Source organism: Triturus cristatus, chromosome 1_2 (genome assembly GCF_964204655.1).
Source record: "Triturus cristatus chromosome 1_2, aTriCri1.1, whole genome shotgun sequence".
Classification (NCBI taxonomy): Eukaryota; Metazoa; Chordata; class Amphibia; order Caudata; family Salamandridae; genus Triturus; species Triturus cristatus.
In genome coordinates this window covers 1,176,468,998-1,176,496,612 of record NC_140580.1, presented here as the reverse complement: position 1 = coordinate 1,176,496,612, position 27,615 = coordinate 1,176,468,998, and the positions used below count along the sequence as shown (strand labels likewise).

Sequence of the window (27,615 nt, the reverse complement as noted above, 5' to 3'; positions counted from 1 at the left end):
AGCTGGTAGCCCCTGCAACCAGTTTGAGCTGGACTATGCACAGGGACACAAAATGTGCCCCCGGTACTGAACTTCAAAGCACTCTTGGAGTGCACCCACCAAGCCCCAATACACTAATGCCTGTCTGGGAGGGGGTGACACCTCCCTGTGACAGGAAACCTATTGTCCAGGCCTCCCCTGCCGGAGTTTCGTCCAGCAGCAGGAGGGCAGACTCTTGTCTGTGGCTGGCAGCATCCATTTTGTGATGCCATGGCAGTGTTAGCTGGTACCGGGTATACCGGTGCTGTCATGTCTCTCCCTCTAGAAGGGTGGGATCATACTCCCACACCAGTTACTGGTGTGAGGGTATGTGAGAAAGTGCCATCTTTCTTGCATGGTATTCCCCCACTTTTTGCTGAATTGCTGAATTGCTGAATGTACTTTGACTAAGTGTGCCCTGGGCTACTGCCAATCAGGTACCCAGGGCCTATGTTGCTTCCCTGAAACGGTGCTGAAACCGAAACCCAAATAGGCAAACTCTGGCCACATGTCAGCCCCTGGTAAATGGTACCCTAGGTACCCAGGGCCTGTGACCAGGGAAGGCCCTTAAGGGCTGCAGCACTTATTGTGCCACCCTTAGAGACCCTGTACCCTGACACACAAACACTGCCCTTGCAGGCAGAGTGTCTGGGTACAGAACAAAACAGAGAGTCGACATGGCACACATCCCTGTGCCATGCCCACAACCCACACTGCCCTGGCATACATCAGCCACCCCTCTAGCTGGGTGCCCTATGCCAGTGGTGTGGGTACAGGTGCATGAGCCCTATGCCCCTACAGTACCCATGTCCATTCCTGGGTACTGTAAGTGCAGTGCTGCCATTTAAGAGTATATGGTGCTGGAAGATCGTCAACACGAACTCCACAGCCCCATGATGGCTCCACTTAAGACTGAGAAGTTTGGTATCAAACTTCTCAGCACATTAAACCCGCACTGATGCCAATGTGGGATTTAATGTACATTGCACGACAGAGGGCATCTTAGAGACGCCCCCTGAACCTAACCTACAATCCACGTCTTGTCTGAGGGGCTGCATAGGCTGCTGCACAGCAGACATGTTGCTGGACCCCTGGTAGAGAGGCATCCGCTCTCCTGGGCCTGCAACAATGCACATCCTGGGCGAGGTGCTTGGTCTCCTCCCCCAGGATGGGCAGGGGAAGCTTCAAAGGCATGCCGCCTTTGTGAGCTTCTCAAGGCCACTTGCTGTACCCAGCAACTGGCCCCTACCGGTTCTGACCCACACTCTGGCGGGAAGACTGGCCGGAAACCCCAAGGAAGGACAGGGGTGTGCCAGCCTCTGCCAACCCCACCCCTCAGGTGGGGGAGGCGAGGTGAAGCACATCCCCGGGTTCACCATCTTGAAGATGGGAAGACCTGCTCAATCAGGACTAGGCTACTGCCCCCCTCCCACAGGAGAGTGACAGGATAGGGGGTGTACCCACCCCAGGGCAAGGACCCAGTGGTCCCTGCCCTTTACCTACCTGTAACACCCCTAAATGTAGTATTTAGGGGCACCCTGAACCTTCCTTCCTTAGATCCAGATTCCGAAACAGCAAAGAAGATCAAGAGACAAGAAGACCTGCCGTGCAGCTGCTAACAAGAGGAAGACACCAACTGCTTTGGCCACAGCCCTACCGGCCTGTCGACCCTCGAACCTGCTCCTGCTAAACCCCGGCATCTCCCGTGGCCAGCAACCTCACAAACCCTGGAGGACCTGGCTATCTTGTGACTCTAAGCAACTGGGACTCCCACGAGCAGTGGTACTGCTCAAAGCAAGTAACTGACCCCTGGCATCAGCTAGGAACCGCGAACCCTGCACACTCTGCACCCGCCAAGCCTGGCCTGTGCTGGAGTGGACAAAGAAACCGAAGACGTTCCCCCGGCGACTATGACCCCGAATCCAGCACCCAAGGACCCACCTCAATGCTCCTTATGACGCCTGCAGCCTCAGAACTAGGGACCCCTCCAAACGCGACCAGTAGAGGGTAAGATTTCCCGACACCAAAAGGCACCCCGGCGCCATGCGGCCCCCTGTGCCCAATTCCTGGGTGTCTACCTATCCTCTAACTACCCAACTTACCTCTCGAAGTGGTGGTCACACCTGAAGAATCTTCGTCCCCGAGCTTGCATCCTTTGTTCGATTTTGAGCTTCTCCATTGCAATCCATTGAGCGCCCGACGGCTCAAAAGCACCCTGCACCCAGCCGTCCGAGTGCCCCTGGCAGTGCAACCTCTACTCTAACCTACTTCCCCATTTGCCCTGAGCAAGTGACCAGGAGCCGAGTTCCCACAGCCGCGTGGCCTGCTAGCCAGCAGCCACCAACCAAGGGCCCCCTGCCCCCCATAGGATAACATTGGGCCTAACTCACTCTGCACCCGGCTGCCCCTGTGCCACTGAGGGTGTAACAACTGTACTTACCTGACCTTGGGAGACCCCTGAGTCTATGCCCAGAACCTTAACTCTGCCAGTCGAGTACTTACCCAAAAGCTGATAACTCTCTTTTCTTCCATAGGGTAACATTGACTGGTTTCACTTAGAAATTCTTCTAAGTGTGGAGTTTCTAAACTTTAAAATATTCACCTAAAATCAACTGAGTAACGAAAACGAAAATACTCACCTGCTATCAGGAGAGATCCCAGTGCTGGATCTTGGTGCCCAGCACTGACCCTGAAAAGTAATTACAACCATACTTACCGCTAACCCAATTTTCTTCCATAGGAACCATTGACTGTTTTTCTGTGACATTTCTTCTGTCGATTTTTACAAATTACAAATATTCTTTAAAAATCGCACCAACTGTGAAAACGTAATGGCTTACCTGTTTTATATAGATGTCCCAGTGCTGAACCTAGGAGCCCAGCACTGGATTACCAAAGTAACGAGAACATACTTTACCTGCAACATGAATTTTCTTCTATAGGAAACCATTGACTGTTTTTCTGTGAAATTTCTTTTGTCGATTTTGCAAACTTACAAATATTCGTTAAAAATCGCCTGTATAACAAAAACTCATTCTTTCAACTGCTTACAGGTGGTGCCCCAGTGCTGGATCCAGGATCCAACACTGAGTTAGAAAAAGTAACAATAACCCCACTTACCTGCTAAGTGAAATTCCTCCCATAGGAAAACATTGGTGATTCTATGAGAAAAAGTTTCTAAGTGTCAACTTTTAAAATAACAAAATATTGCTTAAAAGTCACTACTGTAACCAAAACGCTTTTACTCAATTGTTTACAGGAAATGTTCAGAGACTGAATCCAGGATCCAGTCCTGTGGTTAGAAAAGTAATCATTAAAGTAACTAATTGCATTTAACTTGAAATTCCCATTGAGCTCAATGTATTATTGTGTTTGAAATTGTGTTGCTTATTGCAACAACTGTGTCTATTGCATTCAAAAGCCTACTGCATATTGAAAGTATTTATCTAAAGCCTCTCATTCAGAGAAAGTATATTTTGAAATCTATTGTTGGTTCTAAAATAAAACAACCATATATTTTTATACAAAACCATTGGCCTAGAGTTCAGTTCTTGAGTGTGTGAGACCAGTTGCTGACTGAGTGTGTGCAACAAATGCTTTACACTGTCCTCTGATACTGCCTTACTGCTCGACCAAGCTACCACTTTAGAGAGTAAGGTTATATCTAACTTTAGCCTCTGCCAAACCTCTGGGGACTGTGGACTCTGTGCACACCGTACCTATTTGGGAATAGTATATACAGAGCCACTTTCTTACAGGATATGATTCCAAGGTGTTTGACACCAAACACGACATGTTTCCGTGCAGCCATCCCAAAGTTAGCATTTACTGTTTGGTTATAATGTACTTGAGTATATGGTTTGGCTGCATCACAAACAACCCCGGAATAAAGGTTCCGAAGGCTACAGAGGGGCTCTGCTCATGCATGGACACCCTCTCACATTAAACCCAGCACCCTTTCCTTCAGGATTAGTAAGGCCTGCCATAGGGGTGACTGATAGGTTTATATGTGCAGTAATATGGTGAGATATAGTGAACCTATATCCCAGTAAGGGGTGCATGCACCACCTCACTCAGGCTGCAGTAGCAGTCTTGTGGTATAATTTTGGAAGGCTTTCCAGGGGTGGCATAATACATGCTGCAGCCCCTGGTAGGCCGTTGGGGTACCTATGCCCTTGGTACATAGTATACCATATACTAGGGACTTATAAGGGTACCTGGCAGCAGGGTATCCTTAGGACAGGGTCACATGGGGCTGCATGGAGAAGAGAGCACGGTATCCTTGTACAGGGTTAGAGGGGCTGCATGGTGTGTATACCATACCGTACAGTCCCCTATGGGTGAAAACTACACCTGCTCATGGGCCTAACACTAGGACTGCCATGAGGACCCTGAGCCCACATGAAGGGAGGTAACTCCAGAGACTCCCAACTCCTGGCAACACGAACTCCTCCTGACATCAGACATGTGCTTTGGTGCATGAAGGGCAGGAGGGGGCCTGGAGGATGCAACTACTACTATCCTTAGCTAGTAGAACCAGAGCGGTGCAGACACTGGCGACTACTAGAACCCGCAAATTGGTGCCAAATGCTCAAATTGTCCAGCAAAATGTTCTAAAAAGACATTTTTATGAACACTTCCTCTGGAATCCATAGGGCTCATACTCTACTCCCGGCAGAATCCAGACACTCATCAGGATTCATTACTGTGGCATCTCAAGATGAACCCTAAAGCTAGATCAACTCCACACACACAGATGAGACAGATCTCTGGCAGGAGGCCTCAGTTTGCGCAAGCAGAGAGCGTGTCTCCATGTCAACTGGACAGCCTGTTACAGTCCCTGTTTGCCTTCATTTAACCACCTAATGCCTTCTGGGAGTTGTAGTCTTTATTCCGCCTTTATTAGACTGACTTGATTAGACCCGAACCTCACATCACAATGGTTACTAGAAGGAAAGCCTGGGATGAAACCCGACAGTCCACGGTGATGTGGAGTCATATAGTAACCCAACGGGACCAGCTGTCTGAAGTGAGGTGAGATTGCAAGAACTGGGACTGGTACAGGACCTGACAAAGAGCCTTCAACGACCCCACAGACAGCATCCTAGAGGCCTATCCAGGGCCTCTAGAGACCCCAAGCAGGGTCTTGGAGGATGCACCCTGTCTGTCCTCTGCGCCTACGGGCAGGGGACGGTGTCACTCTCTGACACTCGATTTACTGGACAATAATTCAGCAACGAATATCCATTCTGCGCCAAATGTAAGCGAGTCATGTCCCAATGACATCTGTCATTATGACACATCAAGGTATTAGCATTATTAGAGCTGAGTCACGAGGGCGGCTTCCTGCAGTACCCAAACATCCCAAAATAAATCCAGCAGAGCAGCCTGGCCTCAGTTAAGGTCATCTGAGGCCACTGAGAGGCAGGAACTATCAGTCAGAGCATGCTCCTTTCTGCCCCTAGCTACTGGCTGTGTCATCTTAGTGTGAAATTTACACTTTGGAGGAGACGAGATGGCAAATTCCACCACGTATGTGACAGAAATCAAACTCAATGGATGCAGCAGGGACAGTAAAGTGTCATCATCGACTGCACTTCTCGAAGACTGTCTCACCTCATACTGTGCCTCTGGCTCTACTTCTACAGGGGAGGAGTCACTCGCGGACATCACCCCGAATCTATGCTTTACAGAAATCTTATCCCTAACTCTGCATGTCCCCTGAAAACACGACCATCAAGTCTGCCTGGGAAAAGGTAGCCCACAATGGACTACGGTGACTCATGACCAGCCTCAGTACAATCCTGTCATCATCAGATGGGTGTAGATTGGGCTACCATATACTCAAGCCCTGCTCAACCCTAACCAGCCAGGTAGAGGAAGGCCGCCCTTCAAACAGATCATGATGGAGTTGGTGATCCAAGACCGGTTTCAGGATGAAACCGTCATGGCATCAAACTTGACTTCCCTATGCCCAAACCTGCTCAACCCTAGCCAACCAGTTAGAGGGAGATTGACCTTGAGACAGACCACAATGGAGTCTACTGATCCAAGACCAGCCTCAAGACAGTGTCCTTATTAGGACATCAGCCTGGGCTACCAATGGAAGACCTTCTAGAGGAAGAATGCCCCTGAGACAGACGGCGATAGAGTCCAGTGATCCAAGACCAGCCTGAAGACAGTGTCCTCATCATGATATCAGACCCATGAAAGAGCTTGTAAAGGAAGAATACCTAGAGACAGACCGTGATGGAGTCTACTGATCCAAGACCAGCCTCAAGACAGTGTCCTCATCATGGCATCAGACTGGAAGACCTTGTAGAGGAACAATGCCCGGAGACAGACTGTGATGGAGTCTACTGATCCAAGACCAGCCTCAAGACAGTGTCCTCATCATGGCATCAGACTGGAAGACCTTGAAGAGGAAGAATGCCCTTGAGACAGATTGCGATGGAGTCTACTGATCCAAAACCAGCCTCAAGACAGTGTCCTTATTAGGACATCAGCCTGGGCTATCAATGGAAGACCTTCTAGAGGAAGAATGCCCCGAAGACAGACGGCGATAAAGTCCACTGATCCAAGACCAGCCTCAAGACAGTGTCCTCATCATGGCATCAGACTGGAAGACCTTGTAGAGGAAGAATACCCGGAGACAGACTGTGATGGAGTCTACTGATCCAAGACCAGCCTCAAGACAGTGTCCTCATCATGGCATCAGACTGGAAGACCTTGAAGAGCAAGAATGCCCTTGAGACAGATTGCGATGGAGTCTACTGATCCAAGACCAGCCTGAAGACAGTGTACTCATCATGATATCAGACCCATGGAAGACCCTGTAGAGGAAGAATGCCCTTGAGACAGACCGTGATGGAGTCTACTGATCCAAGACCAGCCTCAAGACAGTGTCCTCATCACTACTGCCAGCTGGAAGTTGGCAGTAGTGACACCTCTGCTAAAAAAAGGCTTCTTTAGACCCTCTATGCCCGGCCAATTATAGGCCCATCTCGTTGTTACCATTCCCTATAAAAGTCATAGAGAAGTTAGTCACAAGAACCTTATCCAACTTCCTAGAAACCAGCTCATGTCTGGATGCAGCCCAATTTGGATTTAGGCCGGCCCATGGGACTGAGACCGCTTTGATCACCGTATTGGATGATCTAGGAACGCGTGTCGACACGGGTAAGGCAGCATTTTTAGTGCTGCTTGACATGTCGGCCGCGTTCGATACTGTGGATCATGCTGTCCTATTGGACCGCCTTCAGAGAGCGGGCGTAGTTGGTTCGGCCCTAAGCTGGTTAACATCCTACCTCTGCAATAGACAACAAGCAGTGGCATTGCCACCTTTTCGCTCAGCCGTACACCAGGTGAAGCAGGGTGTGCCTCAGGGGTCTGCGATTAGCCCGATCCTTTTCAATCTCTACCTCCGACTCCTAATCAGTTTGATAAAGTCATTCGGCATTTCAGTCATCAACTATGCCGATGACACTCAACTGATTTTCTCCTTTGAGGGCAAGGAGGCGGTTCTGAGGGACACCTTTCACCAGTGCATGTGGGCAACAGCAGAATGGCTCCGGCTTAATTCGCTCCAATTTAATGGGTCAAAAACCGAGGTTCTCCACTGCTCCTTGGATCGGCCCCCCGCCCGCTGCCAGAGGATTTTTGGCCGGCTTCTATCTTGGGCACAGTGACTGCCGCCGAGTCGGCTCACAATTTGGGGGTCATGTTTGAGCCTAGTCTGCAGCTCAATGCCTCTGTAAACAGGACCACGGCAACTTGTATGGGCTTGCTTTGAGCCTTACGTAAAATCTTGCCGATACTTCCCTTGGGAGCACGAGCAGAAGTGGTGCGTAGTACCATCCTCAGTAGGTTAGACTACTGTAACGCACTGCTTCTGGGGGCTCCTAACACTCTGGTATCTAAGTTGCAGAGGATTCTAAACATGGCAGCCAAATTGGCCCTAGCTCGTTCACGCTCTGCGTCGTCTTCGGTGGCACTATTCGATCTCCATTGGCTGCCTGTCCAGCAGCGGATCCTCTTTAAGGCCTCGTGCCTTGTTTTCAGGGCTGTGCACGGGCTAGGACCTTTGCCGCTCCAAAATCTTTTCTCCTGGTATCAGGCTGCCAGACCTTTGTTATCCTCCTCGGCGTTTTTGGTAAAAGTTCCTAAGATCAACAGAGTGAGGATGGGCGGCCGTGCTTTCAGCTTTGCAGCCGCTAAATTGTGGAACACCCTCCCCCTGTCGCTGAGGAGTAAGCAAGATCTAACCTCTTTTAAAAAAGATTTAAAGACCCACCTCTTTCCAAGAGCAATGTAGTGTGTTAGATCTGATGAACTGTGAAGGTCATAGCGCCAGGATACCCTTGGGGTGGCAGTTGCGCTCAACAAGAACGTATAGAATAGAATGATATCAGACCCATGGAAGACCTTGTAAAGGAAGAATGCCCAGAGACAGACCGTGATGAAATAGTGTGATCCAAGACCAGTCTAAAGACAGTGTCCTCATCATGCCATCAGACCCATGAAGACCCTGTAGAGGAAGAATGCCCTTGGGACAGACTACAATGGATTCTACTGATCCAAGACCAGCCTGAAGACTTTGTCATTATCATAACACCTGACGGGGCTACCCATGGAAGACCTCGTAGCGGAACAATGCCCTTGAGACAGCCCACGATGGAGTCTGGGGACCCAGTCTTAGCCCAGAGAAGATTCATGAGCATGGCACTGCCAGGCTGTGCCACCATTTGTGATTGCACAGCCAGTTGTTCTCTTATAGCATCTAGTGCCTTCATCCTGAAAGACCTGCCCTCCTCACCATCCTGGCTGAGGTCACTTGGATGAAAAGCAGTTGTGCACAAATATCACATTTCAACTGGAGTTATTCATCTTGTGGAAGAACGGTCGAGCTGCCCTACCTTGGGGTCTATACCTTGGCCACGTACTGCGTCTTCTGTCCCAGGATGCACCGGTTCAGAGTAAGACCCAGGCTCCTGAGCATGGCAGTCACTTGGTCTGGTCCTCTGGAGCTTCACCCAGCTCTGTCATGAGATAATAAATGAAAGGGTTTGTTAGACACACATACATTCTTTTCCCCAATAGTACAAACTGTGGCCCCAGGGTAGAACTGAGGGTGCGCTGAGGCCCCTGAGCTCCAGACTGATTACCAGACTGGGGACATGTGTACGCCCAAAAAAAAATCCAAACTCCAAACACCGTGCTAAAGTGCAACGTCCCCACCTGTGGCTCCTGATGAAGAGTTTGTATAAACTCCCAGAGATGAAGAACAGATGCAGGCCTCCCTACAGTGGGGCCTGGCTGGTAGAGAAGCAAGGTAGGTGGAGGGTCACCCAGGGAAAAGACCCCTGGGACATCTAGAGATAGAAGGAGGATTGCAAGTCAGTCAGTACCATGAGAGGCAGATGCCCAGGGCACCAACAGGTGTCCTCCAGGTGAGGACTGCACAGACCACACTCATAGGCACAATAGGTACTTAGGACCCCTGTGGGTGACAGGACTGCAGCCGGAGGCACAATAGGCACCTGGGACCCCTGTAGAGGAAGCTCTGCAGAGACTACAGACGGAGGCACAATAGGTACCTGGGACCCCTGTGAAAGGAGGGAGAACTGCAGAGACTACAGACGGAGGCACAATAGGTACCTAGGACACCTGTGAAGGGAGGGAGAACTTCAGCGACTACAGTCAGAGGCATGATACGTACCTGGGACCCCTGTGGAGGGAGGATTGCAGAGACTACAGTCAGAGGCCCAATAGGTACCTGGGACCCCTGGGGAGAGAGGGAGAACCGCAGAGACTACAGACGGAGGCACAATAGGTACCTGGGACCCCTGTGGATGGAGGCCAGCAGAGACTACAGTCGGAGGCACAAAAGGTACCTGGGACCACTATGGAGGGAGGGAGAACTACAGAGACTACAGTCAGAGGCACGATAGGTACCTGGGACCCCTGTGAAGGGAGGAAGAACTGCAGAGACTACAGTCAGAGGCACGATAGGTACCTGAGACCCTGTGGGTGGAGAGAGGACTGCAGAGACTACAGTCAGAGGCGCGATAGGTACCTGAGACCCCTGTGGAGGGAGGACTGCAGAGACCACAGTCAGAGGCACGATAGGTGCCTGAGACCCTGTGGAGGGAGGACTGCAGAGACCACAGTCAGAGGCGCGATAGGTACCTGAGACCCCTGTGAAGAGAGGACTGCAGAGACTACAGTCAGAGGCACGATAGGTACCTGAGACCCCTGTGAAGAGAGGACTGCAGAGAATACAGTCAGAGGCACGATAGGTACCTGAGACCCTGTGGGTGGAGAGAGGACTGCAGAGACTACAGTCAGAGGCGCGATAGGTACCTGAGACCCCTGTGGAGGGTGGACTGCAGAGACCACAGTCAGAGGCAGGATAGGTACCTGAGACCCTGTGGAGGGAGGACTGCAGAGACCACAGTCAGAGGCGCGATAGGTGCCTGAGACCCCTGTGAAGAGAGGACTGCAGAGACTACAGTCAGAGGCACGATAGGTACCTGAGACCCGTGTGGAGAGAGGACTGCAGAGACTACAGTCAGGGGCATGATAGGTACCGGAGACCCCTGTGGATGGAGAGCAGACTGCAGAGACTACAGTCAGAGGCGCAATAGATACCTGAGACCCCTGTGAAGAGAGGACTGCAGAGACTACAGCCAGAGGCACCATAGGTACCTGAGACCCCTGTGGAGGGAGGACTGCAGAGACTACAGTCAGAGGCACGATAGGTACCTGAGACCCCTGTGGAGGGAGGACTGCAGAGACCACAGTCAGAGGCACGATAGGTACCTGAGACCCTGTGGATGGAGAGAGGACTGCAGAGACTACAGTCAGAGGCACGATAGGTACCTGGGACCCCTGTGGATGGAGAGAGGACTGCAGAGACTACAGTCAGAGGCGCGATAGGTACCTGAGACCCTGTGGAGGGAGGACTGCAGAGACCACAGTCAGAGGCATGATAGGTACCTGAGACCCTGTGGAGGGTGGACTGCAGAGACCACAGTCAGAGGCGCGATAGGTACCTGAGACCCCTGTGAAGAGAGGACTGCAGAGACTACAGTCAGAGGCACGATAGGTACCTGAGACCCCTGTGGAGAGAGGACTGCAGAGACTACAGTCAGAGGCACGATAGGTACCCGAGACCCCTGTGGAGAGAGGACTGCAGAGACCACAGTCAGAGGCCCGATAGGTACCCGAGACCCCTGTGGAGAGAGGACTGCAGAGACCACAGTCAGAGGCATGATAGGTACCTGAGACCCCTGTAGAGGGTGGACTGCAGAGACCACAGTCAGAGGCACGATAGGTACCTGGGACCCCTGTGGATGGAGAGAGGACTGCAGAGACTACAGTCAGGGGCATGATAGGTACCTGAGACCCCTGTGGATGGAGAGCGGACTGCAGAGAATACAGTCAGAGGCACGATAGGTACCTGAGACCCTGTGGACGGAGGACTGCAGAGACTACAGACGGAGCCACTATAGGTACCTGGGTCCCCTGTGGAAGGAGGACTGCAGAGACTACAGTCAGAGGCACAATAGGTACCCGAGACCCTGTGGAGGGTGGACTGCAGAGACCACAGTCAGAGGCACGATAGGTGCCTGAGACCCTGTGGAGGGAGGACTGCAGAGACCACAGTCAGAGGCGCGATAGGTACCGGAGACCCCTGTGAAGAGAGGACTGCAGAGACTACAGACGGAGGCACGATAGGTACCTGGGACCCCTGTGAAGAGAGGACTGCAGAGACTACAGTCAGAGGCGCGATAGGTACCTGAGACCCCTGTGAAGAGAGGACTGCAGACACCACAGTCAGAGGCACGATAGGTACCTGAGACCCTGTGGAGGGAGGACTGCAGAGACCACAGTCAGAGGCACGATAGGTACCTGAGACCCTGTGGAGGGAGGACTGCAGAGACCACAGTCAGAAGCACGATAGGTACCTGAGACCCTGTGGAGGGAGGACTGCAGAGACCACAGTCAGAAGCACGATAGGTACCTGAGACCCTGTGGAGGGAGGACTGCAGAGACCACAGTCAGAGGCACAATAGGTACCTGAGACCCTGTGGAGGGAGGACTGCAGAGACCACAGTCAGAAGCACGATAGGTACCTGAGACCCTGTGGAGGGAGGACTGCAGAGACCACAGTCAGAGGCACGATAGGTACCTGAGACCCTGTGGAGAGAGGACTGCAGAGACCACAGTCAGAGGCACAATAGGTACCTGAGACCCTGTGGAGGGAGGACTGCAGAGACTACAGAAGGAGGCACGATAGGTACATGAGACCTCTGTGGAGGGAGAGGGAACTGCAGAGACTACAGTGAGAGGCACGATAGGTACATGAGACCCCTGTGGGTGGAGAGAGGACTGCAGAGACCACAGTCAGAGGCACGATAGGTGCCTGAGACCCATGTGAAGAGAGGACTGCAGAGACTACAGACGGAGGCACGATAGGTACCTGGGACCCCTGTGGAGAGAGGACTGCAGAGACCACAGTCAGAGGCACAATAGGTACCCGAGACCCTGTGGAGGGAGGACTGCAGAGACCACAGTCAGAGGCGCGATAGGTACCTGAGACCCCTGTGAAGAGAGGACTGCAGAGACTACAGACGGAGGCACGATAGGTACCTGGGACCCCTGTGAAGAGAGGACTGCAGAGACTACAGTCGGAGGCGCGATAGGTACCAGAGACCCCTGTGAAGAGAGGACTGCAGACACCACAGTCAGAAGCACGATAGGTACCTGAGACCCTGTGGAGGGAGGACTGCAGAGACCACAGTCAGAGGCACGATAGGTACCTGAGACCCCTGTGAAGGGAGGACTGCAGAGACTACAGTCAGAGGCACGATAGGTACCTGAGACCCTGTGGACGGAGGACTGCAGAGACTACAGACGGAGCCACTATAGGTACCTGGGTCCCCTGTGGAAGGAGGACTGCAGAGACTACAGTCAGAGGCACGATAGGTACCTGAGACCCCTGTGAAGAGAGGCCTGCAGAGACTACAGACGGAGGCACGATAGGTACCTGAGACCCTGTGGAGAGAGGACTGCAGAGACCACAGTCAGAGGCACGATAGGTACCCGAGACCCTGTGGAGGGAGGACTGCAGAGACCACAGTCAGAGGCACAATAGGTACCCGAGACCCTGTGGAGGGAGGACTGCAGCGACTACAGTCAGAGGCACGATAGGTACCTGAGACCCCTGTGAAGAGAGGACTGCAGAGACTACAGTCAGAGGCACGATAGGTACCTGAGACCCGTGTGGAGAGAGGACTGCAGAGACTACAGTCAGGGGCATGATAGGTACCTGAGACCCTGTGGACGGAGGACTGCAGAGACTACAAACGGAGCCACTATAGGTACCTGGGTCCCCTGTGGAAGGAGGACTGCAGAGACTACAGTCAGAGGCACAATAGGTACCCGAGACCCTGTGGAGGGAGGACTGCAGAGACCACAGTCAGAGGCACAATAGGTACCCGAGACCCTGTGGAGGGAGGACTGCAGCGACTACAGTCAGAGGCACGATAGGTACCTGAGACCCTGTGGAGGGAGGACTGCAGAGACCACAGTCAGAAGCACGATAGGTACCTGAGACCCTGTGGAGGGAGGACTGCAGAGACCACAGTCAGAGGCACAATAGGTACCTGAGACCCTGTGGAGGGAGGACTGCAGCGACTACAGTCAGAGGCACGATAGGTACCTGAGACCCTGTGGAGGGAGGACTGCAGAGACCACAGTCAGAGGCACGATAGGTACCTGAGACCCCTGTGAAGGGAGGACTGCAGAGACCACAGTCAGAGGCACGATAGGTACCTGAGACCCTGTGGAGGGAGGACTGCAGAGACCACAGTCAGAAGCACAATAGGTACCTGAGACCCTGTGGAGGGAGGACTGCAGAGACCACAGTCAGAGGCACAATAGGTACCTGAGACCCTGTGGAGGGAGGACTGCAGCGACTACAGTCAGAGGCACGATAGGTACCTGAGACCCTGTGGAGAGAGGACTGCAGAGACTACAGACGGAGGCACTATAGGTACCTGAGACCCCTGTGGAGGGAGGACTGCAGCAACCACAGTCAGAGGCACGATAGGTACCTGAGACCCTGTGGAGGGAGGACTGCAGCGACTACAGTCAGAGGCACGATAGGTACCTGAGACCCTGTGGAGGGAGGACTGCAGAGACCACAGTCAGAGGCATGATAGGTGCCTGAGACCCCTGTGGAGGGAGGACTGCAGCGACTACAGTCAGAGGCACGATAGGTACCTGAGACCCTGTGGAGGGAGGACTGCAGAGACCACAGTCAGAGGCACGATAGGTACCTGAGACCCTGTGGAGGGAGGACTGCAGAGACCACAGTCAGAAGCACGATAGGTACCTGGGACCCCTGTGGAGGGAGGACTGCAGAGACCACAGTCAGAGGCACAAGAGGTACCCGAGACCCTGTGGAGGGAGGACTGCAGAGACCACAGTCAGAGGCACGATAGGTACCTGAGACCCTGTGGAGGGAGGACTGCAGAGACCACAGTCAGAGGCACGATAGGTACCTGAGACCCTGTGGAGGGAGGACTGCAGAGACCACAGTCAGAAGCACGATAGGTACCTGGGACCCCTGTGGAGGGAGGACTGCAGAGACCACAGTCAGAGGCACAAGAGGTACCCGAGACCCTGTGGAGGGAGGACTGCAGAGACCACAGTCAGAGGCGCGATAGGTACCGGAGACCCTGTGGAGGGAGGACTGCAGAGACTACAGTCAGAGGAACGATAGATACCTGAGACCTCTGTGTGTGGAGAGAGGACAGCAGAGACTACAGTCAGAGGCATGATAGGTACCTGGGACCCCTGTGGGTGGAGAGAGGACTGCAGCGACTACAGTCAGAGGCACGATCGGTACCTGAGACCCTGTGGAGGGAGGACTGCAGAGACCACAGTCAGAGGCACGATAGGTACCTGAGACCCTGTGGAGGGAGGACTGCAGAGACCACAGTCAGAGGCATGATAGGTGCCTGAGACCCCTGTGGAGGGAGGACTGCAGCGACTACAGTCAGAGGCACGATAGGTACCTGAGACCCTGTGGAGGGAGGACTGCAGAGACCACAGTCAGAGGCACGATAGGTACCTGAGACCCTGTGGAGGGAGGACTGCAGAGACCACAGTCAGAAGCACGATAGGTACCTGGGACCCCTGTGGAGGGAGGACTGCAGAGACCACAGTCAGAGGCACAAGAGGTACCCGAGACCCTGTGGAGGGAGGACTGCAGAGACCACAGTCAGAGGCGCGATAGGTATCGGGACCCCTGTGGAGGGAGGACTGCAGCGACTACAGTCAGAGGCACCATAGGTACCTGAGACCCCTGTGGAGGGAGGACTGCAGAGACCACAGTCAGAGGCACGATAGGTACCGGAGACCCCTGTGGAGGGAGGACTGCAGAGACCACAGTCAGAGGCACGATAGGTGCCTGAGACCCCTGTGGAGGGAGGACTGCAGCGACTACAGTCAGAGGCACGATAGGTACCGGAGACCCCTGTGGAGGGAGGACTGCAGAGACCACAGTCAGAGGCACGATAGGTACCTGAGACCCCTGTGAAGAGAGGACTGCAGAGACCACAGTCAGAGGCACGATAGGTACCTGAGACCCTGTGGAGAGAGGACTGCAGAGACCACAGTCAGAGGCGCGATAGGTACCGGAGACCCTGTGGAGGGAGGACTGCAGAGACTACAGTCAGAGGAACGATAGATACCTGAGACCTCTGTGTGTGGAGAGAGGACAGCAGAGACTACAGTCAGAGGCATGATAGGTACCTGGGACCCCTGTGGGTGGAGAGAGGACTGCAGCGACTACAGTCAGAGGCACGATCGGTACCTGAGACCCTGTGGAGGGAGGACTGCAGAGACCACAGTCAGAGGCATGATAGGTGCCTGAGACCCCTGTGGAGGGAGGACTGCAGCGACTACAGTCAGAGGCACGATAGGTACCTGAGACCCTGTGGAGGGAGGACTGCAGAGACCACAGTCAGAGGCACGATAGGTACCTGAGACCCTGTGGAGGGAGGACTGCAAAGACTACAGTCAGAGGCATGATAGGTACCTGAGACCCTGTGGAGGGAGGACTGCAGCGACTACAGTCAGAGGCACGATAGGTACCTGAGACCCTGTGGAGGGAGGACTGCAGAGACCACAGTCAGAGGCACGATAGGTACCTGAGACCCTGTGGAGGGAGGACTGCAGAGACCACAGTCAGAAGCACGATAGGTACCTGGGACCCCTGTGGAGGGAGGACTGCAGAGACCACAGTCAGAGGCACAAGAGGTACCCGAGACCCTGTGGAGGGAGGACTGCAGAGACCACAGTCAGAGGCGCGATAGGTATCGGGACCCCTGTGGAGGGAGGACTGCAGCGACTACAGTCAGAGGCACCATAGGTACCTGAGACCCCTGTGGAGGGAGGACTGCAGAGACCACAGTCAGAGGCACGATAGGTACCGGAGACCCCTGTGGAGGGAGGACTGCAGAGACCACAGTCAGAGGCACGATAGGTGCCTGAGACCCCTGTGGAGGGAGGACTGCAGCGACTACAGTCAGAGGCACGATAGGTACCGGAGACCCCTGTGGAGGGAGGACTGCAGAGACCACAGTCAGAGGCACGATAGGTACCGGAGACCCCTGTGGAGGGAGGACTGCAGAGACCACAGTCAGAGGCACGATAGGTGCCTGAGACCCCTGTGGAGGGAGGACTGCAGCGACTACAGTCAGAGGCACGATAGGTACCGGAGACCCCTGTGGAGGGAGGACTGCAGAGACCACAGTCAGAGGCACGATAGGTACCTGAGACCCCTGTGAAGAGAGGACTGCAGAGACCACAGTCAGAGGCACGATAGGTACCTGAGACCCTGTGGAGAGAGGACTGCAGAGACCACAGTCAGAGGCGCGATAGGTACCGGAGACCCTGTGGAGGGAGGACTGCAGAGACTACAGTCAGAGGAACGATAGATACCTGAGACCTCTGTGTGTGGAGAGAGGACAGCAGAGACTACAGTCAGAGGCATGATAGGTACCTGGGACCCCTGTGGGTGGAGAGAGGACTGCAGCGACTACAGTCAGAGGCACGATCGGTACCTGAGACCCTGTGGAGGGAGGACTGCAGAGACCACAGTCAGAGGCATGATAGGTGCCTGAGACCCCTGTGGAGGGAGGACTGCAGCGACTACAGTCAGAGGCACGATAGGTACCTGAGACCCTGTGGAGGGAGGACTGCAGAGACCACAGTCAGAGGCACGATAGGTACCTGAGACCCTGTGGAGGGAGGACTGCAAAGACTACAGTCAGAGGCATGATAGGTACCTGAGACCCTGTGGAGGGAGGACTGCAGAGACCACAGTCAGAGGCATGATAGGTACCTGAGACCCCTGTGGAGGGAGGACTGCAGAGACCACAGTCAGAGGCACGATAGGTACCTGAGACCCTGTGGAGGGAGGACTGCAGAGACCACAGTCAGAGGCACGATAGGTACCTGAGACCCTGTGGAGGGAGGACTGCAAAGACTACAGTCAGAGGCATGATAGGTACCTGAGACCCTGTGGAGGGAGGACTGCAGAGACCACAGTCAGAAGCACGATAGGTACCTGGGACCCCTGTGGAGGGAGGACTGCAGAGACCACAGTCAGAGGCACAAGAGGTACCCGAGACCCTGTGGAGGGAGGACTGCAGAGACCACAGTCAGAGGCGCGATAGGTATCGGGACCCCTGTGGAGGGAGGACTGCAGCGACTACAGTCAGAGGCACCATAGGTACCTGAGACCCCTGTGGAGGGAGGACTGCAGAGACCACAGTCAGAGGCACGATAGGTACCGGAGACCCCTGTGGAGGGAGGACTGCAGAGACCACAGTCAGAGGCACGATAGGTGCCTGAGACCCCTGTGGAGGGAGGACTGCAGCGACTACAGTCAGAGGCACGATAGGTACCGGAGACCCCTGTGGAGGGAGGACTGCAGAGACCACAGTCAGAGGCACGATAGGTACCTGAGACCCCTGTGAAGAGAGGACTGCAGAGACCACAGTCAGAGGCACGATAGGTACCTGAGACCCTGTGGAGAGAGGACTGCAGAGACCACAGTCAGAGGCGCGATAGGTACCGGAGACCCTGTGGAGGGAGGACTGCAGAGACTACAGTCAGAGGAACGATAGATACCTGAGACCTCTGTGTGTGGAGAGAGGACAGCAGAGACTACAGTCAGAGGCATGATAGGTACCTGGGACCCCTGTGGGTGGAGAGAGGACTGCAGCGACTACAGTCAGAGGCACGATCGGTACCTGAGACCCTGTGGAGGGAGGACTGCAGAGACCACAGTCAGAGGCATGATAGGTGCCTGAGACCCCTGTGGAGGGAGGACTGCAGCGACTACAGTCAGAGGCACGATAGGTACCTGAGACCCTGTGGAGGGAGGACTGCAGAGACCACAGTCAGAGGCACGATAGGTACCTGAGACCCTGTGGAGGGAGGACTGCAAAGACTACAGTCAGAGGCATGATAGGTACCTGAGACCCTGTGGAGGGAGGACTGCAGCGACTACAGTCAGAGGCACGATAGGTACCTGAGACCCTGTGGAGGGAGGACTGCAGAGACCACAGTCAGAGGCACGATAGGTACCTGAGACCCTGTGGAGGGAGGACTGCAGAGACCACAGTCAGATGCACGATAGGTACCTGGGACCCCTGTGGAGGGAGGACTGCAGAGACCACAGTCAGAGGCACAAGAGGTACCCGAGACCCTGTGGAGGGAGGACTGCAGAGACCACAGTCAGAGGCGCGATAGGTATCGGGACCCCTGTGGAGGGAGGACTGCAGCGACTACAGTCAGAGGCACCATAGGTACCTGAGACCCCTGTGGAGGGAGGACTGCAGAGACCACAGTCAGAGGCACGATAGGTACCGGAGACCCCTGTGGAGGGAGGACTGCAGAGACCACAGTCAGAGGCACGATAGGTGCCTGAGACCCCTGTGGAGGGAGGACTGCAGCGACTACAGTCAGAGGCACGATAGGTACCGGAGACCCCTGTGGAGGGAGGACTGCAGAGACCACAGTCAGAGGCACAATAGGTACCGGAGACCCCTGTGGAGGGAGGACTGCAGAGACCACAGTCAGAGGCACGATAGGTGCCTGAGACCCCTGTGGAGGGAGGACTGCAGCGACTACAGTCAGAGGCACGATAGGTACCGGAGACCCCTGTGGAGGGAGGACTGCAGAGACCACAGTCAGAGGCACGATAGGTACCTGAGACCCCTGTGAAGAGAGGACTGCAGAGACCACAGTCAGAGGCACGATAGGTACCTGAGACCCTGTGGAGAGAGGACTGCAGAGACCACAGTCAGAGGCGCGATAGGTACCGGAGACCCTGTGGAGGGAGGACTGCAGAGACTACAGTCAGAGGAACGATAGATACCTGAGACCTCTGTGTGTGGAGAGAGGACAGCAGAGACTACAGTCAGAGGCATGATAGGTACCTGGGACCCCTGTGGGTGGAGAGAGGACTGCAGCGACTACAGTCAGAGGCACGATCGGTACCTGAGACCCTGTGGAGGGAGGACTGCAGAGACCACAGTCAGAGGCATGATAGGTGCCTGAGACCCCTGTGGAGGGAGGACTGCAGCGACTACAGTCAGAGGCACGATAGGTACCTGAGACCCTGTGGAGGGAGGACTGCAGAGACCACAGTCAGAGGCACGATAGGTACCTGAGACCCTGTGGAGGGAGGACTGCAAAGACTACAGTCAGAGGCATGATAGGTACCTGAGACCCTGTGGAGGGAGGACTGCAGAGACCACAGTCAGAGGCATGATAGGTACCTGAGACCCCTGTGGAGGGAGGACTGCAGAGACCACAGTCAGAGGCACGATAGGTACCTGAGACCCTGTGGAGGGAGGACTGCAGAGACCACAGTCAGAGGCACGATAGGTACCTGAGACCCTGTGGAGGGAGGACGGCAAAGACTACAGTCAGAGGCATGATAGGTACCTGAGACCCTGTGGAGGGAGGACTGCAGAGACCACAGTCAGAGGCATGATAGGTGCCTGAGACCCCTGTGGAGGGAGGACTGCAGCGACTACAGTCAGAGACACGATAGGTACCCGAGACCCTGTGGAGGGTGGACTGCAGCGACTACAGTCAGAGGCACGATAGGTACCTGAGACCCTGTGGAGGGAGGACTGCAGAGACCACAGTCAGAGGCATGATAGGTGCCTGAGACCCCTGTGGAGGGAGGACTGCAGCGACTACAGTCAGAGGCACGATAGGTACCCGAGACCCTGTGGAGGGTGGACTGCAGAGACCACAGTCAGAGGCACGATAGGTGCCTGAGACCCTGTGGAGGGAGGACTGCAGAGACCACAGTCAGAGGCGCGATAGGTACCGGAGACCCCTGTGAAGAGAGGACTGCAGAGACTACAGACGGAGGCGCGATAGGTACCTGAGACCCCTGTGAAGAGAGGACTGCAGAGACCACAGTCAGAGGCACGATAGGTACCTGAGACCCTGTGGAGGGAGGACTGCAGCGACTACAGTCAGAGGCACGATAGGTACCTGAGACCCTGTGGAGGGAGGACTGCAGAGACTACAGTCAGAGGCACGATAGGTACCTGAGACCCTGTGGAGGGAGGACTGCAGAGACCACAGTCAGAAGCACGATAGGTACCTGAGACCCTGTGGAGGGAGGACTGCAGAGACCACAGTCAGAGGCGCGATAGGTACCTGGGACCCCTGTGGAGGGAGGACTGCAGAGACCACAGTCAGAGGCATGATAGGTACCTGAGACCCCTGTGGAGGGAGGACTGCAGAGACTACAGTCAGAGGCATGATAGGTACCTGAGACCCTGTGGAGGGAGGACTGCAGAGACCACAGTCAGAAGCACGATAGGTACCTGAGACCCTGTGGAGGGAGGACTGCAGAGACTACAGTCAGAGGCACGATAGGTACCTGAGACCCTGTGGAGGGAGGACTGCAGAGACCACAGTCAGAAGCACGATAGGTACCTGAGACCCTGTGGAGGGAGGACTGCAGAGACCACAGTCAGAGGCGCGATAGGTACCTGAGACCCTGTGGAGGGAGGACTGCAGAGACCACAGTCAGAGGCGCGATAGGTACCGGAGACCCCTGTGGAGGGAGGACTGCAGAGACTACAGTCAGAGGCACGATAGGTACCTGAGACCCTGTGGAGGGAGGACTGCAGAGACTACAGACGGAGGCACGATAGGTACCTGGGACCCCTGTGGATGGAGAGACCTTATTTTTAAGTTAAAGAGTTTTCTTAAGGACTGTCGGTTTCTTAACACTGACAGTGTATAAAAGAAGTTAAGAGGTGGATTTGCAGACGGTACGCTCGACCCCTGAGTGTGATATAGGGTTAAGTCGGACGTTAGGGAAAAATTCAGGCCTTGCTGAATAAGATGTAGCTTTTGTCTGGCCACAGAGGACCTATAGTTGTCAGGTTGATTTTTTTACGCACAAATCGTTGCTATTTGACACTGACAGACTATTGGGCTCACTTCGCTCCGTGTACCACACAGAGCATCCCCTCTCCTTGGGCTGTAGGCCCTAGAAGGGGGGCTAAGATTTTCTTGGACAAAAGAATAATTGTTTCTGTCTATCTTTACTCTTCTAGTTTCTGTTGTGTTTTCCATTTATACATTGTAGATTGTGCTTCATGTATAAATGTTATGTCAATAAATCAAATTTCTTTATTTCGGTTAGCAAAACCATAAAAGATACAGCAACACGGATCAAAAAAAACATTCTAAAAATGAAAAATACTGTCAAGGCAATATATAGTTTGGGAGACACAGTATAGGTCTAGTTGACATAGTGGGCCAGCATGGGAAGAAGCTTAAAAAGTTACAATTTCTCAATTAAGGCACTACTAAGCTAAATCTGGCAATTCAGACAGGTGAATAAAATCACAAGGCTAAAGTGCTAGTGCATTAAATGGTAATATATATATGACATTACTATAAAATACAGCCCACATTTACAACTACAAACTTAGTTACTCCTTGGCCCTTAATAAAGCCATTGGTCCAAATTGACGGTGAAAAAAAAATAAAAAATGATAAAATACACAAAATGGTGCCGTAAAACCATCTATTTACAATAAAAAATATCACTGTTAGAAACAACCCGCTTGGACTCGTTGTTACAGCTTCCATTTGATCAGTCCGAGCCAGGCGATGAAGTCTGCAGTGCCCGCCTTCTGATAGCCCAAAACTGGCCTAGAAATTTCACAGTTGCGCAGACAAGGAGTGGTCTGGCATCTGAGTCCAATATGTGCAAGGCATCTTTGTAGTTGCGAGCCCCTAGTTGGCTACACACAGGGGCTATCCATTTCCTCCTTAGTCTGACATAAGCAGTGCAGGCAAAAAAAACATGGTCTATTGTTTCGTGTGGGCAGGGGCAAGAAGGACAGCTCTTAGGTTGATATTTGTTTATCAGCCAGGAGTTGGTAAAAGCATTAATAGGTAGACTGCCATATCTAAACAGAGTGTACAGCTTTCTGCCGGCTGGCACCTTGATGGTATGGTGAATAGCTTTCAAATTGGCAGCTGGTTTTTGTATCAGTGAAAGCGTCTGTTCGGCTGCCATGTTGAATTGCCAGGAAAGTGTTCTGCTCTACCCATGCCCCATACAATAGTTTTACATGGCCTCTACTATAGGACGGAGGAAGACCGGTAACCTCTTTGGGCAGGCCAATGCTTGCCCGAAGGCTGGCTACATGATCGATCCACCCAATTTTTTTGTTTGTATCCAGAGCTGACACCTCGCTAATGGCAACAGCGTAGGATGCCAATTCAGGGGTGGCAACAAGTCTGTGCCAAAACAGCAATGGACGAAGCCTCGCAAGGTCCTTAATGGACTTAATACCCGGATCTAGTTCCAAAGGGAGAAGAGGAGTACTTTGGGGGAGCGATACCATATTCCTAAGGAACTTGTTTTCCACTGATGTAAGATTGTATACATTTGCTACACCCCACAGCTCTGCCCCATATAGACCACTACTCACTGCCTTACAACTGTACAATTTGAGGGCAGGTGCTAAAGGCTTGGTATACGAGAGACAATGCTCCCGCCTCAAAGCCCCAGATAGCTGGGAGATTTTCAAGGACGCCTTCTCTTGGTGGTTCTTTCAGGCCATTCCCTCAGACATCCTGATACCTAAGTAATCAAATGAGCTGACCGTCTCAAGCAGAACATTATCTAGAAACAAATTACCCTTAAAGGATTTGTGAGGGTTCAGCATCATTAATTTGGTTTTAGTTGTATTGATGAACTAACCCCTCTCCTCGCAGAATGCCTTGAAGTGATTTAATAATTTTTGGAGGCCCATAGGGGTTTTAGAAACCAAGAGGGTATCGTCCGTGAATAGTAATGTTGATATTTTGTGGTTCGCCAAGGACGGGGCGTCTGCTGGAATGGAACACAAAAGATCAGCCACTTGGTTTACATACAAGGAGAAGAGGGTTGGGGCCAAAAGACATCCTTGTCGTACCCCCGTTGGATGTTAAAGGGCTCGGTGGTTTGCCCCTGGTTTCCCCATCTCACACGGGCAAAATTATCTTTGTGTAGCCTAATTAGACGTTCCAGGATTTCAAGGGGCATTCCCAGATCCCTAAGCACCCGCCAAAGTAGATCCCTAGGTACTAGGTCGAAGGCTGTTTTGAGATCTATAAATGAAAGATAAAGACTACCCTTGCCCAACACAACTACCTTCCAATACAGCATGGCAAGACGAAACACCTGATCTGTAGTGCCGGTCTTCCGCCGAATGCCCGCCTGGAGTGGAGAGAGGATGAAATTCTCATCCATCTAGATCTGGATTTTGACTAAGAGGGAAATTGGGTATTTCTTCGGTCCCCTTCCATGAGTCAGGTATCCCCCCCCCCGCCTGCTATATCATTGGCCAGTGACAAAAAGTATGTTGCCCAGTTATCCCTGTCAGCACGGAAGAGATCACCAGGGATGCCATCCGGGTCCAGGGCTTTTGTGGAAATGATTGCATCCAGGGAGCTCATCATTTCCTCTCTAGTGAAGGAGAGAGTACACGTAAGCTGGCCTATGTTGTGGAGCATCTGGGGGCTATTATGAGTGTCACTAATAGAATATAAATCACTAAAGTGTTTGTGCCACTCAAGAGCTGGGATGTTATTTGCCAATGGGGGTGATCTTTGAAAGTTACCTTTAGACAAAAGTGACCAGAGCAACCTGCTATCTGGATGCCGGATGGCTTCCCCAAGTTCTTCCCATCTCCTTTCGTCCCATTCTCTCTTGGCTTCAGATTGACCCTGTTTGTTTTCCTTCCTAGCTTTGCGTATCCTAAAGGCATCCCTATTCCTAATAGCTGTGGACAGACTCCCTCTCAGGACCCTACACTCTTTATTAAACCATAAGTGTGTTCCCGTAATTCTCCCCTGTTTTTGCCTGGTCTGGTTGGTGTAAACGTAAAAGAAACTAGCCAAGTGATCAAAGAAATCCCTATGAAGGATACTACAGCTAATCAGTGAGGTCAGATCATTAGTTGCTGTTGACAATGTCTTTAGATGCTTTTCTATGTCGCATTTAATTAATTTTGTCTTGGGGTCATCAGCCAGAATAGCAGGCCATTGGAGCCGTCGTTTGTCATTTGAAGGGATTAAAACCTTGGTGCTTAATGGGATTTGTAGGTCCCTCCCCGTTTCTCCCCATTGACGGTCAACAGTCAAAAAGGAGGGGATTATGGTCACTGTCACAAGATGGGACAATGGCCGTATCCCGTACATGGGGCCATAGGACGAGGTCCAAGAGTATATATTCAATCCTACTCGACCCATTCGGTCCACTAAAGGTCCTCCCCCCTCCTTTATCAGACCTAGTTCTTCCATTAGTGGCCCTCAACCTGTGTTCCAGAGATATGGCGTTCAACTGCAATGCAGCGTGCGACCATTTTTAAATGGGGGTAAGCTCCAAAGGGGGTATCCTTCAGGCTTTATCCTCCTCGCACACATCATTAGACTCTTCCCAATCAAGAGGCTCGTATGTTACATTAAAATTGCCTCCAATTATTAGGGGGTGACAGTCGTGCCTAGCTCCCAGAAGGTTATCCAAAGCATGTAAAGTTGGAGAAATGTTATGTCATGTTAGTGAGTTTATGCGTTTATAAAATAATAATAATTTTTTCAACAAATCAGAATTCTACATTTGCTATTTCACTACTAAAAATCAACTCGTACTACTAACCATTGCACGCTGCCGCAGCTTGTTACTATTTCAGTGCATTTGTCTTTGTCAATTGTAAAGCTTTTTTGTGATGCATCACCCTTTCTTTATAGAGCTCGTAACCAATTGATGGTTGCCAATACAGCCTGTGTACACAGTTTCCCCAGGCTCAGAATACAATTTGTAATTATCTGAAACCTTAAAGCAGTCAAAAGTTTATACATTTCCAAACGTCATTGAGACACCACTAGACCACATGCAAGGGTTTCCACACAAGCTCGTAAACTAGAGAAACGCTGCCATGAGTGGCACACCCATGCCAAGACACACGTATTTTCCTGGCCGGGGGGGGGAGAAGTTCGATACCAACATCATAGAACGCACTAGAACACACATACAGACCAGACATGTGGGCCAAGAGGGAACTGAAAGAATGGCTTTGTTAAAACAATGGGCCAACGGCAGGGTGCTTCCAACTCGCAACCTACACGCACACAGAGCTAGTGACCTCGGGGGAGAAGGCTCCAGAGCCTTCAGATTCGACAGAGAGGGCGAGAGCATAGGACGGGACCCGCCAACACAGGGGAAAGACAGGGATCACACGGAGGGCCCCATCGTCACGATGTTAATAGGCGAGAAACCATAAAATATTTTGTTGGCTACAGGGGCAGCAAGGTAATGCTTGCCAGAATGCGCAGCCCCAATATCAAAGACCACTGAATCATGGGTTCTGTGGCAGAGGTCCCTTTCACAGAATCCCTCAAGTTGGAAACAGGGAAGAATGTTGTACTACCTTTCCTTCCCAATCACTATACTAGGACGGGACCCATTGTCTAAGCTAAGAATGTCCATTCAGTTCACCAAAAATGGGACTATAGCCTGCTCTTCCCCTTGAAACTCCCCCCAAGAGCACAAACCAGGAAACCTGCCTCACGCCATGTGGAGCCAGCCAGGGAGATTCCAGTCTGTCGAGTCCCCTCCAGGGGGTAGTCCTAGATTATACGGGAAGCCTCTTAGAATTATCCGAATTAGCTCGGCAATGGACTGGTTGCGCACAACACCTCTTGGTAGAAACTGCCAAAAGGAAGGTGCACAAGCGTCAGGAGATTCAGGACCACAACACGCACTTGCCCCTGAATCCCTCAAGGCTAGGTGGGGAAATCGGCCGAATGCTCATAGGGACAACGGTGGTAGCAAACAGACCATGTACTCCCCCGGGGTTACGTGGCTCAGCTTCTGTCACCACACTGGCACAGGATGTGGCACAGACAAGGGGGCCCCACGCCGAGCAGTGTGTTACCTGCCCTAGAGGCCCCCTACCTGTTACCAAATGCGGGACCTAGGCAAGTGACTGATGTAGGAAATACGGCATGCCCGACCGGCGGAACAACACCCTAAGGAGATGTCCCCTTCAACCAAACAGGAAAAATTCCGGGGCCTAAAGTGGGCAGGCTAGGTGAGATGGCCCAAGAGGGCTGCGCGGCCACAAGCGTGTATGTGACACCCGGCTGGAAGAAGAGGGGGCACAAATGCTGTGAGCCTCGTAATTCTAGAGAATGCCAATATTGTTACAGAAGAAACCACAAGGCAGACTATTGTAGCCTAAAACCATATCACAAGCAGAAAGGAATAGTACTAGAACAGCCCCCAGAGAATATCCATCCCCAAAACCAAACCCAGAGCAACGCAATTCCATCGTACAATCAGCCGCAAGGAAATCAGGCTACAGCCACCCTGTCGCAACGGGCTGGGTGGTTGGCAGAGTACGTGGCAACCGCTGAAGCAGACAGGGAGTGAAGCGTAGCAGGGACTGGGGCCACAGCAGAGAGGGGTGACTGTCTGGGGTGGTAATGCCCTAGCACAGCTATAGAATACAAATATGCAGTGAATCCAAACCCCCATAATGCCATAGCCCCACTTCAGAAACTCACTACAACAATAAAGACTTGTGACACAGCATTAGGAAAAACCTCAAGCCTTTACTTGAGTTCAGGAAAAACTCAGAGCTGCCGTATGTCCAGTCGATCGGGAATCCATGCTAACCCACCATTCTGGGTGCCTGCAGGGGCCTAGGCCCCACTTTGCTGCTAGTCCCCCAGGGTGGGGTTGGATGGACACACCCCAGAGTAAGGCAGTCTGACAAGGGGGCAGGACAGATCCCTACCAGTACATAAAAGCAGACACCCAGGTCCAGCAGTCCAAATCCAGCTTTGGGCGAGCTACGTAAGGCCCTATTTTTAGTTCCAAAATAAGGTGACGCTCGGGTGCAGGAAGCCAGGTTTTCCGTGCATCTCGGGGGTGGAAGGTACCCATAGAACTCCGCAGTCCATCCACAAATT

General features: G+C 52.8%; 1 protein-coding gene across 8 annotated transcripts in view; it reads right to left on the bottom strand.

The window, feature by feature from the left end:
• KYAT1 (kynurenine aminotransferase 1) overlaps positions 1-27,615 on the bottom strand; it is a 412,259-nt gene that overhangs the window by 280,153 nt on the left and 104,491 nt on the right. For 5 of the 8 annotated variants that reach the window (XR_014965464.1, XM_085614045.1, XM_085614051.1 and 2 more), the window contains one exon: positions 8,934-9,056. Coding sequence is in view for 4 of the 8 variants with exons in the window: in XM_085614045.1 (XP_085470171.1) it covers positions 8,934-9,056 (123 nt within the window). In the remaining 4 variants the exon portion in view is untranslated. The remainder of the gene's footprint in view (positions 1-8,933; positions 9,057-27,615) is intronic. The other 3 variants (XM_085614046.1, XM_085614048.1, XM_085614047.1) reach the window with 1 other exon arrangement.